This window comes from Dromiciops gliroides, chromosome 4, assembly GCF_019393635.1.
Source record: "Dromiciops gliroides isolate mDroGli1 chromosome 4, mDroGli1.pri, whole genome shotgun sequence".
NCBI lineage: Eukaryota > Metazoa > Chordata > Mammalia > Microbiotheria > Microbiotheriidae > Dromiciops > Dromiciops gliroides.
In genome coordinates, this window is record NC_057864.1 from 450,790,975 (window position 1) to 450,805,701 (window position 14,727).

Here is a 14,727-nt window from a genome sequence, read left to right on the forward strand (position 1 = left end):
TTAAAATTGAAAAGGCTTGAGAAAATTTCAGGAGGAGTATAGGAAGGGAGAAAGGGATTCTTCTTTGAGTAATTTCTTGGGGACGAAATGGAAGAGTAGTCGGGGGCAGCTAGGTGGCACAGTGGATAGAGCAACGGCCCTGGAGTCAGGAGTACCTGAGTTCAAATCCGGCCTCAGACACTTAACACTTACTAGCTGTGTGACCCTGGGCAAGTCACTTAACCCCAATTGCCTCACTCAAAAAAAAGAATGATCACTGATCTTATCACCTCAGAACAGAGGGACACTTTGGACTGCATTAGTGATTTTAACACTGTAAGACACTCTCTAAGCAGAACCCCTTCAAATGATGTGATAGCAGGTAGCACTTATATAGCCTTTTAAGGCCTGCAAATCTCTTTACAAATATCTCATTTATCCCACAACCTATTGATTACTTGGAGTCTTAGAGCTGGCTGGTGCAGAGAGATTACATAACTTGTTCAGAGTCACAGTCTATATTAGAGGTAGGTCTTGAGTCCAGGTCCGCCTGACCTCTAAGATCCCATGCCCCTCTCGGTTCACCTCATTGATCTGAATTTTTTCCATCCTCTTGCTATATACTATGTCACTTTGCAAGGAGTCCATACATATGACACTTGGACTCTCCAGTATTACATGTACTTCTTGTCCTAGGTCAGGCGCACACCCTATGTCCTGCTCTTGTCCTTGCCCCTCCCCTCTAGTCCCTGGAAAACAAACTACAGAAAAGATTTTTCCATCAACTCTGACCTAGTTCTCTGGTCACAAATGAATGGGGAGGAGCCACCAGCTTACCTGAGGGTGGAGATATAGAGGGACAGTCTCAGTTAGTTCTGTGGGGACAGGAATCAGTAGATACACAAGGAGAAAGACTGAGACATACAGAGAAGGGAATTGGCTGATGAAGCTATCTCCCCAGTTCATTTCCACTGTTATTTGCAGTTTTTAGTTTTTAGATGGGGTTCAGAAGGGTTAGCCTCAGAATAGGGGGGTCTTTGACCAGGATTGTCATGTAAAATATCATTGGACAAAACCAAAGTCTGGCAGAGTCTAGTCCTCAGTGACCTCAATACATCCTAAGTGTCCCAGAAATAAGGGAAACATTGAGGCATACAGTAGATTGAACACCCTGATGGGAAAAGATCAAAGACAGCACAGGGGAGAGAGAATACACCATAGGGACGGGGTTGCAATCAACTCAAGACTTAGGACTTCTACTTCTCTAAAAGACCCAGCACTCAAATCCAGCTATTTTCTGAGAGAAGCTTTTTAAAGAATCCCCAAAGAAAAATCCAGACCTAATAACTTCCTTTCCCCAGCTCCTTTCTGCCACTCAGACTTAAAAGACCCACAATTCAGGTCTACTTTAAATCAGTAAGAGAATACATTTCACTTCACAAAGCTGAGACCCAGGAATAGTCAGTTATTATGGCACAAAACTACAGTCCTAAGTTATTGTGAGGCCCATCTTATCGATTTCACTATAAATAGCAAATGCTCTGTATTAAACTGTCTTGCACATTTACATTGTGTCCTTATTGTGAACACAAATAAAAGGATTAATTTCGTGTTTTTTGTCATCTCAACCAACTTAATTACATAAATATTACATGGTGCCCTAAAGTTGGAAACATTCTTCCTCATACCAAAAACGGTTCAGAACCATGGGCAAAGTGAATAGTGGGCAGTAGCACTAGCAACAACGCCTGGCCTGTTCTTTTTGCAAACAATTTTAAGAGGATTTGTTGAGAAATCTGTTGTACCTAAACAAGAAAGACCTCCTTTATTTTTAAAAAAGTTAGTGGTGTATGTAGATAGGGTTACCCATACTTTCAAACCATTTATCGAGTCAGTAGCTGGGACAGTCTCTAGAATAGTGTTTAAAGATTGGAATACAGAATACTCTTTTTTTTAAAAATCCCTCCAAAACTACCCAAGAAAAATAGAAAACTTTTATGTATTTAAACATTTTTATTTTTAAAAAAAGACCTCCATGGAGTTGAAAATATTTCTGTTAAAAAGTACAAAATATAATTTTTAACATACAAAAAGATACAAGTTTTAAAAAACCAAACCAAAACCACTTTCAGTCCATTTTCTAGTTGTACAGTTCACAGATAAGAGTGGGGATCAGTGCTTTGACACAAGACAGTAGAGAAAGTGCTGATTGCTTAGGTTGATTCATTAAGTGCTAAGGGGAGAAAGGAGTTCAAAACTGCTTTCTCTCTCTCTCTCTCTCTCAACACTGGGAGTGTGTTCAGGGTTGAGAAACCTGCCCAAATCTGATTTGCTTCCTAAAAGGTTATTTGGCAGTATTTGATCCCAGCTTTGGAGTGTTTTGGTAGTTTCTTTTTTTCAATTTGCTGGACTAGGACTGGAAGGCCCCTGCCTAATAGCTACTATTGTCAGTATTATTCAGTCTGCCCTCAGGAAGCTGTTGGTAATAATGATTTCATCAATATCATCGATTTCCCCTACCCACCCCAGAGACAAAGGGGTACATTTTAGTTTAATGTTTAGGGACCAGGAGAAAAATCCCCAACGGAAAACAAGAGAATAAAAGTGCTAAAAACAATACTTCAGAATGAACTCCAAAGGGAGTTAAGATTTTTGTGCCTTCCTCTTCCTACCAACACTGAACCCAAACTCTTAAGAAAATCTCATAAGAGGAAGAACAAAGTGCTTAGCCATAGGCTTTCACCAGCCTTCCTCAAGGGGTCAGTTTGCCTTTGCTTTGAAACAAGGATAATGTGTCATCTGAGAAGTACACTGGATTATTTCCCTTTTTCTTCAGGAAAAATTTCTACAAGACTGGGAGCACCTTTAAACATGTACATATAGTAGATATGGGGGAAGGGCCACACTGATTTCAGGAAGCCTCTTCTTCCCACTAAAATTTTGGCCATTATTTATTTCTATGTTTCCCAGCTCATTAAATCACTTTTGCCTGGCATGGCACAAAAGCAGGTTCCCAGAAGCCAACTTTCTGTGACTGCAATCAATACCCCACACCCTCCCCAGAGATCCTGGGAAGGCCAATCTTGAGGCCATCCCAAATCCTGATCCAAACTACTGAAAACCCATCAGAGTTCAGGGGAATTCAGAGGAAACAAGTCACAATAGAGTCCAAATCTCCCACAAACCAGCAAACACCCTCCATGACATAACAGCAAGACTGGCTGAGAGAGTGGGTGCACTCTGGCATCGCTTTTAGGAGATGACTGCCTGCTGATCTCCTAACATCAGAGAGACAGAGGTTAAGGTGAACCCATCTCCATGGTGGATGGAGACTGTCATGCCTCTGAAAAATTGAGTCCAGGAGAGACAGAAAGAAACAGGTAGATAAACAGCTGCTTCTCTTCTTTGGTACATTCACTGCACGTTATTGTTGACAATACAGGGATCCACCTGGAAAGGCAAAAGGAAAGATGGTTTTAGATTTAGAAGGTGGGAGAAGGAGAGTCAGGAAAATATTTAAGGGGGAACACCCCTCTTCACCTTCATTCAATGAAAGTAGTAATCCTTACCTCAGTATAAGTGGGTGGAGGCATAAACTTGAACTCAGATGCATACATAAAGATAGGGCTGTCCAGGGAGCTATCATCAAGGAGAGGAGTGGTAGGGCTCTCCAGCCTGTGATCTTCAGGAATGATATCCATGTAGCAAGGAGGTGCTACAGAGAGAAAAATGGAGATCAATAAACAACCCAGTCAACCAACATCTGATTTCCAGACAATCTTTAATGGGAAAAGGGGGGAGGGGGAGAGAAAGACTACTTTGGCTCACCTTCTGGGGCATCAGGGATGTTTAGATCCACCCAACTCATTTCAGAGCTGGTTCGGCTAGCCATGCTGGATGTCCGACTACTGAGTCCTGACTTGCTGCCAATGACTAGGGGCAGGTCAAGGATGACTTTCTTAGATCCAGGTACACTGACATAGATCTATAAGCAAGAGAAAAATTGTTTGTTATACCAGAGAGCCATGACAATACAATACTTATTGCTTCAATGACTGATCTGCCCTAATCGCAGAGAGAGCCTCACTCACTTACCAATAAAGAGTATTCAACACGAAGGATGTTGCAGCCGAGGATGGAGGGTTTAATCTTCTGCACACGGAGACTTTTGCCACGCCATGATTCACAGGTGCCAGAAATTATATGGTTGCCTCGAACAGAAGACAGCTTTTGGGTCAACACCTTGGTCTGGCCATTGGCAAGGTAGGTGTGTCGGGCAATAATAGCAGCCTTGGGCACGACAATGCGTGAACATGTGTTCTCAAAGTCAGCATTGATAGAGATTTCATCACCTGACAAACGATTGATTTTTGTTACTAAAAATGGTGTAGTTGATGCTTGATGGTCCACAACCCTTTCCCAACACTATGCAACACCTGCTTCTCCTAAACCCAGTCTTCTCTTACCTTCACAAAATCCTTTTCTGTCAATTCGGGCAGACACAGATACCCTCCCATCTGGAATAAACAGGCAAGAAACTTTTTTCTCCTTCTTGGCTGAAACAGGTGCCTAAATAGGATTAAAAAAAAAGAGAGAGAGAGAAATCTTTGTTAATGTTCCTGAGAAATGCCAAGTAAAGATGGCCCCTGCTTTTGATTATAAGGAGCTCTATCTCCTGCAGCACTCTAATCCAAAATTAGAGAAGATGCATCTTATCATTCTGTACCATCATTATATTCTTCTCTAAGCTCTGCCTGAACATTTTTTTTTTGTCAATGGTCATGATAACAACATTCTGTAGCTCTGTGAGACTATATTGCTCTGCCTGAGAAAAACCAAGAATGCTTTTCCCTACTTTAAAGAGTTAAATTTTTTATTGGCTTTCATTTTAAGCTAAAGACTAGATTCTTATTTTTCATAGAAGTCTTGTCAAGAGGTGGGGTCTTGCCTACTAAGGTCTCCCCCCACCCAGGACTGAAATCTATCAGGAAAACTTACCATCAAATCAGGGGTATTGACATCCACTGGATCCATCACTTCAAAGTACTTCTTGGTTTCTTGAGTGGGCTGGCTCGGACGGTCTAGGAAAGCCTTTACCCAGTAGTCTACACAGCCATACTTCCCCTTGAATGAGGTCCCCAGAGGCCTAAGGGGGAATAAAGAGAACAATTCCATTTAGATTACTCATCAAGGAACACTGGAAGCTTAAGGGAAGGGAGGTTTTAAAGAAGAGAACAGTAGGGCTAATACCTACCCTTGAGGAAGTTCAAAGCCGAACTTGTACTCATAAAGGTTTCCAGGTCTCAGGATCACAGACTCATCATTAGCTTGAGAGAGAATTAAAAAGTTCCACTATTAGACATACTAAAAAGTGATACTGATCTTTTAAAAAATACATAAATACCTGAATAGCGGATAAATTTTCTGAAACTAACTAGGGCACTTCAATCTCCCAAAGGGAAAGGTGTTAATTTTAGTGTGGGTAAAGAAACCAAGTCCTGAGCCCCATCTCAACTAAGGGGAACTATTAACATTCAGATTAGTTAAACACTCTTCCCAGTTCCAAGTATCCCAGCACATCGCAGCCCAGGTGAAGGCTGGGAATAGTACCCATTTTGCCAGATGGAAGATTCAGACCTCTCCCCCTCGCCCCCCGCCCCAAGCTTCCGTTAACAGCTGGAGCTTCCCTGCCGCGTGCACCCCATTCTTCCCCCCCGCCCCGCTCCAGTCCCGCAGGAGGGCGAGTCCCCTTACCGGCCGGATGGTCTTCCAGGAGAAGAGTGTCTTCGTAACGCAGGTACTCCATCGCCTGCTTGCACTGCTGCGAGCCCTGCATCCACAGGACTTTGGCCACCCCGCAAGCCAGGATCCTCACGGCCTTGACCCGGGTCACCTCGCACACCTCGACCACCACCCGACCGGCCACCTTCTCCCCACTGCAGAAGACTTTGTCGGGGTCGCTGAAGACTACCTCAAAAGTCTTGATTTTCTTGAACATCACCATGGCTGGGGCTTGGTTCACTCCGATTACAAGGGAGACAACGAGTAAATCTCTCTCGAGAGAGCCAAAGAAGGAATTAACCTTTTGAGTTAAGTTGAGAATCTCTCTCTCCCTGGGCTGGGTGGGCTCGTTGGCTAGTCGCCTTGACAGTTTCCTTCTAAGAAATTTAAGAGAGCCTTTTCCAAAACCGGTCTTTCCTAACTTTAAAAAAGTAGGATAACTAGAAAACGTAGCACTTCTCACTAAATCAAAGAAACTTCGAAAAAAAAAAGAAAGTCTTTTTGTCTCAGTCCAAAAGGAGCCTTAAGAAAACCCCCTTCCCAATCTCAGAGAACGAATAAGAACAAGTCCAACTGGAACGCTCTTGGAATTGATTGCGAGGAGGCGGAAACCGCCCTATATAGGGCTCCGGCAGTCTGGGCCACGCGAGGGCCTGCTAGGTGGCTCGTGCTGTCCTCGTGCACAATCTTCCCATTGGCTGCCTTTCCCTTGTTTACTAGGGACGCAGCCAATCAGCGCGCGGCCCGGGGCGCGTGGACACTGTGTGCCTCTGGCTGGGAAACCGTTGTTGTGCACAGTTTCCTCCAAGGAAGGAGGGGGGCGGAGGGGTTCTTGAACGACGTCCCTTGAGACAAATGAAAGGAGGGCTAAGGGATTGCCCCTAAGCCTATCAGCGTTCTAGTAGACGTCGGAGGGCGGGTGTTGATGTCAGGGAAAGGCATTTTTGGGTGAAAGGGGAAAAGTATCTCAGGGGGCATTGTATAAGCTATCTTGAGTAAATGAGAGTGGTTTTAGGGTAGCCCAACCCTTTTCATGACCTTCAAATCCCAAGTCAATTTGCTTTTAGGCGACTTTCTCCCACAGAAACCCTGCAAAGTTCTCCAATAGGGAAATGAATGTTGGGGAACAGGGATGGGAGGGAGGGGAGAATTCATTTTTCTGTCTTAACCCTCCCAAGAAAACTGCCTTAATTCTAAGAGAAAGGGGACAATGGTGAGGGGGTGGTGGTGTTTGTCAACTTTCTCTTCGGTCCGAATCCCCGAAGTGGACATTGTGGGCGAGTTTTCTCACCCCACTTTTCTTCCCTCGCTATATTATTCGCTCCCTGATTTCAAGGGTCCTGAGTTTGTATCTCATTCTAAGCACTATCTTCTCAAACCTTTTCTCTTTTCTTCCTCCTTTTCCCCCAGCCCCCCTCCCCCACCCCAGCCTTACCAAACACCCTGTTCTTTTTGGAACGGAAATAAAAAAGGGTGTGTTTACATCCTGTTCTGTTTATCCCCCCCTTCATCTCTTCACCTTGTTTCCCTGTAGAGCAGGGGGACACTTTGTTTATGCTCTTCACGTCCCACGTCCCCGGTTTGAAGAATACCGTGATCATATTGTGCCTATCTGAAAGCTTCTGCTTAATTTCTTAATTTCTTGCTTCACACCCGACACAACCATAGGGCACTCCACCCTTTTGAATGTTCCCCAACTATTGTTCCTCATCAGCTCTCTCTGAGCCAGCTGGGCATCCTCTTGTTCTCCACACACTCAGCCTCAGCCTTAAACCTCAAAATGCAGGAGAAATGTTATATCTTGCTTTAATCGGGTCAATGTCTCAACATATGGTAGGAAGATAAGCACAACAGAATGCTTGGGTTGTTTTGCTTTTTCAAGTATATGTTTGAGTATTGATTTTTCACTTTTTCCAAAAGCCTTTAGAAAATGAAGAAATGAAGGGAGCAGGAAGTAGGTTTTCGAAGTCTCCAGAAGGTCTAGCTAATATTCTACTGTGTACTGTGCTTTCAGGAGGCTTAATTTGGATCCCTGTCAGATGGGTTTTCCCGTTTCCCTTCCTGAGTGAGTTGGCCATACGATCTTAGGAGATGACTCTTAAAAATTGGTCCTACTAAGGCCAAAAACCCTTGTTATAATTAGAACTTTTATTTTTAGACGCAGTGTATCTTATCTTTCTTTGGCTCTCTGTCTTACCTATTTGTGGACATTTGAAAGTTTGCTTCTGTCCTCCTGGCCAAAAGAGGAAGGTGATGTCCAAAACTTGGGAAAATATATGGAGACGGTAGAGTAGAACGGAACTCCGTTTGTTCGCTAAATGTTTTCAGTGATATTAAGCACCTTTCTTCCTTCCTCTCACACCCCAACACGGATAACATCCTCAGGCTCGTAAATTACAATCCTACCTCAATGGTGAGAAAGTTCCAGGATCAAGCTTGATGACTTAATTGGAAAGAAAGAACAGAATTAGCCCCAGGAATAAACCAGGAGTGTGTGGGTTAGAAGTAGCACTCTGTTGTACAGTTACCCAACAAAGTATGGGGTGTTTTCTCCAGTGAAGAGCATTAATTGAGCTCCAAGGGCATGCAGAATCTTAGAGTGATATTTCACAGTCCTTAACTCTGAGGGATTTGCTTTTCTGATGGTAGAGAATGGACAAAAAGGGGAAAAAAAAACATTAAAAGGCTTAGAAAATACTCCAGACTGTAGATTAATGTTTAATTATTATGCACATGCATATTGAAGATAAAGAAGGGATACAGAGTAATTGGAGCTGTGGTATTAATTATAGAAGACTTCTTGGAGGAGGTTTAACACTGTTATTTACCTGGGCATAACCATGACATGCTGAATCCAACTCTTTTTCTGTATCTTACAGTAAATCTCTCTTGGCCTGGGTATCTTTCTTACTGTGTTTTATCTCCACTCTTTGCAGAGCTGAGTGCTATGGACATGCACTGTTATGCCAAGCTTCCCTTGAATGTTAAAAAACTATTTGGCTTTGGCAGTAATAGCTTGCCAGGGCCTTCAGCCAAGATATTTTCTGAAATGGTGCCCTCAACAACAGGGTTGTTTACGACCTTTCCCCTGATAACCTGTTAGAAAAAATCAGCCTCCAGAATCTCCAGCCCCCTCCTTATTTCACAGAGAAAGTTCTGTTAATTCCTTTTCCCCAAATACTGCATTAAGGTACTGGGAGTGAGAAAATTGGGGAGGGGTGACCCAGTAGTGCTAGGTACAGGAACTTTGCATATTAGGTCAACTTTCTCTTTTCACCCCCCTCTCCCCCTTTATCTTTCTTCATTTGAGTCAGTGGGAAAGTAAAAAGTGATTGTTGTTTGTTTGCTTATCTTTGGGTGAGGTGTTGAATACAAGCCAAAGATTTTAAGGAATCAGGTGTCCTCACTAACTAGTCTGCAGAGACAAGTTTCAAGCTGCCCTCTTCAACAACAGACCTTGGCCTCAAGGATTTAAGAAATCCAGTATCCTCAACCCAAGAGCTCATTGCTCCAATTTGAACCACACCACTCCAACTATATCTGTGGCTCCCAATATCCATAACTTCTCTACCTCTGTTACTCGTGTAATTTCTCTCCTTTCCCCCTCTCCTCCACCTTTTTTATGGGGAATTTCAATTTAGGGGAAAATAGGAGGCCTGGATGAAAGAGGGGGTGTCTTATAGCTATGAAGATTGCCCTTGGTGGTAATAGTAACGTTAAGAACACGTATGAAACAGGTTGAATTTGGAATAATTTTTTTTCTATTTTAGACTTAATAAAAGGTGCTCAGTGAGGGCAATGAATATAAGGCCATAGGATCGTAGATTTAGAATGGGGAAATAATTCAAAAGACAAAACATTCTTTTTGTTCGCTATTCTGTAGAGAGGGATAAACCACAATTAGTTCAAGTCCTTATTACTTCTTATTGAGACTATTGTCATAAGTCTCCTAATTGGTTGCCCTTTCTCTAATCTATCTTTGAAACCACTGTCAAAATAATCTCCCTTGTGTATAGGTGTTACTTTTTTGCTCAGAAATTTTTAGATTCTCCCCACTGTTAATTGAATAAAATAGAAACTCCTCATCCTGGCATTCAAGGTCCCAGCACACCTTTAAGTATCATTAATATACTACTCCCCCATGCACTTTATATTCTAGTCTAAGTGGATCACTCAGTGATTCTCAATCTTGTTTTGCCCTTCCTTCCCTGCCTTTATACATGATAGTCCTCAAAAACAAAACAAAAAAACCCAAAACCCTCCCTCTTTTTTGGATCTAGCCTCTTTGAAGGGTGTCTCTATTATTAACATGCCCTTTGCTTGAGCTTGGCAGCCCTGTACTTTTCTGGAAATGTTTATGTGCTATGTTTATAGAACCAGCATCCTGTAACCATTTTGTGACATCAGAGATGAGAAAACCACTTACCCCAGTAAAACTTATAACCTTTGCTTGCACCTTTAAGGGGCCTTAGTTGTTTTTCTTCTCCACTTCTGGTTTGTCAGTGTCCTAGAACTTCCCTGGTTGTATCCATCTCTTGTTGCCCTCGGCTCTCTGTTCCTGCCCCTCTGCGTCTCTGCAAACCTTTCCTTGTATGAGTCAAAATGTAGTGTAATAAATCTCTATCATTAAGCATTTACTGTCTTACTCTTTTGTGAAATCTTGTAGATTTCAAATTGTTATAGAACTAGGACAATATATTTCTGCACCTGAGGCAGTGAAAATAATATGGGATTTGACATTCAAAATCCTTCACAAACTGGCTCCACCTACCTTGTCAGTCCTCTTAGACTTTATATCCCCACACCCTTCCATCCAGTAACATTGGTTTCCTTGCTAACAAGATCCTCTGTCTTTCCAGTTGGGCATTTTTACTGGCTGTCCCCCATCCCTGGAACTCTCTCCATCTTCAATGCAGCCTCCTGGTTTCCCTATCTTCAAGTCTTAGCTAAAATCCCACCATCTACAAGAAGCCATTTCTCATCCTCTCTAGACCAAAATCCCAGATTGCCTAGCCCAGTTGACTGCCACCTTCTTGAAAGAAGAGACTGTTTTATGCCTTCCTTTTTATCCCCAGAACTTAGCACAGTGCCTGGCACATAGTAAACCCTTAATAAATGCTTATTGACTGACCAACTTTTTGAGCACTAAATAAATGATCTTATAAAAAGGGAATAGGATTCAAATGGTTCCTCTCACAACTTTATTTATTGAAATCCTTTCCTTCCTTTGTGGTGCTTAATAAATGCTTGGTGATTGATTAATTTCCAGTCAGTTACCAAATCCTGCTGATTCCATCTCTAAAATCCATATCCAACTCTCACTGCCAAATGTCCCAATTTGCAAAAAAATTAAGAAAATGGTGCCTGCTTGACTTTAATTTTTGACAAAACTTTAGAACAAAGTGAAGGGTTGATTTGTCAACATCTAGAAAAAGAAGCACTGATCACTAAGAGCCAGTATAGTTTTATCAAAAACAAATCATACAGGAGCAGCTAGGTGGCGCAGCGGATAAAGCACTGGCCTTGGATTCAGAAGGATCTGAGTTCAAATTCAGTCTCAAACACTTGACACTAGCTGTGTGACCCTGGGCAAGTCACTTAACCCTCATTGCCCTGCAAAAAAAAAAAAGGAATAATGGTAATGACCCACTTATAGACAAACATAAATACTACATTTTAGGGGCCAGCTAGGAGGCCCTGGATTCAGGAGGACCTGAGTTCAAATCCGACCTCAGACACTTGACACTTACTAGCTCTGTGACCCTGGGCAAGTAACAACCCCCATTTCCCGGCAAAAAACCAGAAAACAAACAAAAAATCATACCATACTAATCTCTCGTGAGAATGCTAGAAACATAGTCCTAAATTTCAGTGAAGTATTTGACATAGTATCTCTTTCTATATTTTTAAAGCTCTATACAATCTGGCTCCAACCTATCTTTCTTGCTTCACTGAACATTAACCCTACACTATGATATCCAGCCAAACTAGTCTATATCTATTCTTCACAACACCCCATCTCCAATATGTCTAGAATGTACTATTTCCCTTCCCCCCAGCCTCTACCCCTTTCCTCTATCTCAGAGTCCTTTGCTTTCTTTGTCTCAACTCAATCACTATCTCCTGCATGAAGCCTTTCCTGATCTCATGGGTTGCTAATGCCTCCCCTCCCAAACTAGCTTGTGTTTAACTACTATATATATGTATGTATGTATGCATGTATATGTATATGTATATGTGTGTATGCACGTATACACATATTTGTACTTATTAAGGTTATATTTATGCTATATATATTTTTGTATGTACTTATTTCTTTCATGAGAATGTAATCTCCTTGGGTATAGGAATCCTTTGATTCTTTTAACGTATGTTCCCTAGGGACTAGCACAGTTTTTTGCACATAGAAGGTGCTTAATAAATGCTTATTGATTCCCAAGAGATCATAAAAAAGAGAAAAGGACCCACATGTACAAAAATATTTATAGCTGCTCTTTTTGTGGTGGCAAGGAATTGGAAATTGAGGGGATGTCCATCAATCAGGGAATAACTGAACAAGTTGTGGTTTGTGAATGTAATGGAATTCTATTGTGCAGTAAGAAACGATGAGCAGGTGGAGTTCGGAGAAACCTGGAAGGACTTGCATGAACTGATGATGAGTGAGATGAGCAGAACCAGAAGAACATTATACACAGTATCAACAACATTATGTGTTGATCAACTGTGATAGACTAGATTCTTCTCACCAATCCAATGGTACAAGAAAGTTCCAAAGGACTCATGATGGAAAAGGCTCTCCAAATCCAGGAAAAAAAAAAAAAGGGAACTGTGGAATATGGATGCTGATTGGACCAAACTATTTCTTTTGTTTTTGGTGCTGTTGGTTTTCTGTTTTGAGGTTTTTCCTCTTTGCTCTGATTCTTCTCTTATAACATGACTAATGAAGAAATATGTTTAATGTTATTATGTATATATAACCTATATCAGATTGCCTGCTGTCTAAGGGAGGGAGAAAAATTTGAAATTTGAAATCTTATATAAACAAATGTTGAAAATTATTTACATGTAACTGGAAAATAATAAAATGCTTTTATTTAAAAAATAAAAATAAAAAAATAAATGCTTATTGATTGATTGGCCTTTGTGGACAAATAGAGAGATATAGGCTGACCGATAGTGCAGTGGGTAGTTTCAATGGTGACCTTAATAAAGGTCATTAATGATACAAAGTCAACTTGGAGAAGATCTCTATTTGTGGAGCCAAAGGATCTAGACCTGGTCCTATGATTTTTTTTTTAGACTACTTTAAGGTTTGTGAAGTTCTTCACAAATATTAACCCCTTTTATCTTTACAACAATCTTGGGAAGTACGCACTATTATTATTCCCATTTTATAGTCAAGGGAACAGAGACCATAGAGGTTTTAAGTGATATTCACACACCTAGTATTTGAGTCAAAATTTGAATTAAAGTGCTCTTGGGGGCACCTAGGTGGCACAGTGGATAAAGCACTGGCCCTGGATTCAGGCAGACCTGAGTTCAAATCCAGCCTCAGACACTTGACACTAGCTGTGTGACCCTGGGCAAGTCACTTAACCTTTATTGCTCGCTGCCCGATGCCCCCCCCCCAGTAATGGTTTAGGTAAACAGTCATGAGGACCTGAACTAGAGTGGTAGCAGTGTGAGCAGGGAAAAGGGAAATATATGAGAGATGTAGTATAGAAACAATAATTTGGCAATGGATTGGATACATGGGGTGAATGAGAGTTAGGAATTGAGGATAACTGAATTTGGAAGCATGTATGACTGAAGATACGTTATTACTCTTGAGTAGAATAGGGATTTCCATAGAGCACCGGCCCTGGAGTCAGGAGGACCTGAGTTCAAATCCAACCTCAGACACTTAATACTTACTAGCTGTGTGACCCTAGGCAAGTCACTTAACCCCAATTGCCTCACCCCCCAAAAAAATAGAATAGGGATTTCCAGCTCAGATGACTGCTTAAACTGAGTCAGACTACCCAGCTTCCATATACTTACTGAAGCAAAAACCTGACTTTCAAACCAGACTAAATATTGATCAAGAAATCCAATAAGAAAATACAGTAAATTACTTCTTCTACCTCAGAACTATACAGAAAGTCAGTTTGAAGCCTAGAGGCTAGAGGAAAGGGAATTGCCAGCAAATTCACAGTCAGTACAAGGCAACAAGCCCAGTCTTTCAGTATAACCAGTGACAGTTCTGATGTTCCTAGAACCGTATTCCGAGACTTCATAGTAGACCCTGAAGATGCAGCTCTCTGAACCTTAAAGATTCAGGGGCGTTAGGTTCCCCTAACCTAATACGGGGTGGTGGAGGTCAGTTCAGGAGTTCAGGAGAACCACTGTTAAGACCATGCAGGGCCTACTACACCAACCAAAAGTGCATTGGAAGACAGCACCTAGTCCTAGTACAAAGCCTCAATTTAGGAACTGAAGTTGGAGAGATGAGTAATACAGATAGAAAAATTCAGGAAAGGGGAACATGGGGTAAGGGTGTAGGACCTAGCAAGTTCTGTTTTGGACATGTTGAATTTGATTATCATTTAATCCATGGAGGCTGATAAGATGTCTAAGTGAGATAAATATAGAGAGTAAAAAGAGAAAAGTTTTGCCTTTGCTCTCCTAAAGATGCTTTGTATATTGTTGTTGTTCAGTTGGATCCAACTCTTTATGACATAATTTGGGATTTTCTTGGAAAAGGTACTGGAGTGGTTTGCTGTTTCCTTCTTCAGCTCATTTTACAGATAAGGAAAATGAAGCAAACAGGGTTAAGTGACTTGCCCAGGGTGACAGAGCTAATAAGGATCTGAGACCAGATTTGTACCCATATCCTCCTGCCTCCAGGTCTGGTATATATATATATATGTATATGTATGTATGTATGTGTATATATATGTATGTATGTGTATATGTATGTATATATGT

The 14,727-nt window shown here is 41.6% G+C and overlaps 1 protein-coding gene across 1 annotated transcript; it reads right to left on the reverse strand.

Moving 5' to 3' along the window:
* Positions 1 to 1,977: 1,977 nt before the first annotated feature.
* On the reverse strand, positions 1,978 to 6,362 carry LOC122753990 (thioredoxin interacting protein). The gene is made up of 8 exons (XM_044001920.1): positions 5,734 to 6,362; positions 5,234 to 5,306; positions 4,978 to 5,125; positions 4,446 to 4,548; positions 4,075 to 4,331; positions 3,808 to 3,964; positions 3,549 to 3,694; positions 1,978 to 3,429 (listed from the first exon to the last, which is right to left on the reverse strand). The coding sequence occupies exons 1-8, from the start codon at positions 5,981 to 5,983 to the stop codon at positions 3,394 to 3,396; spliced, it is 1,170 nt and encodes a 389-aa protein (XP_043857855.1). The 5' UTR covers positions 5,984 to 6,362; the 3' UTR covers positions 1,978 to 3,393.
* Positions 6,363 to 14,727: the final 8,365 nt, after the last annotated feature.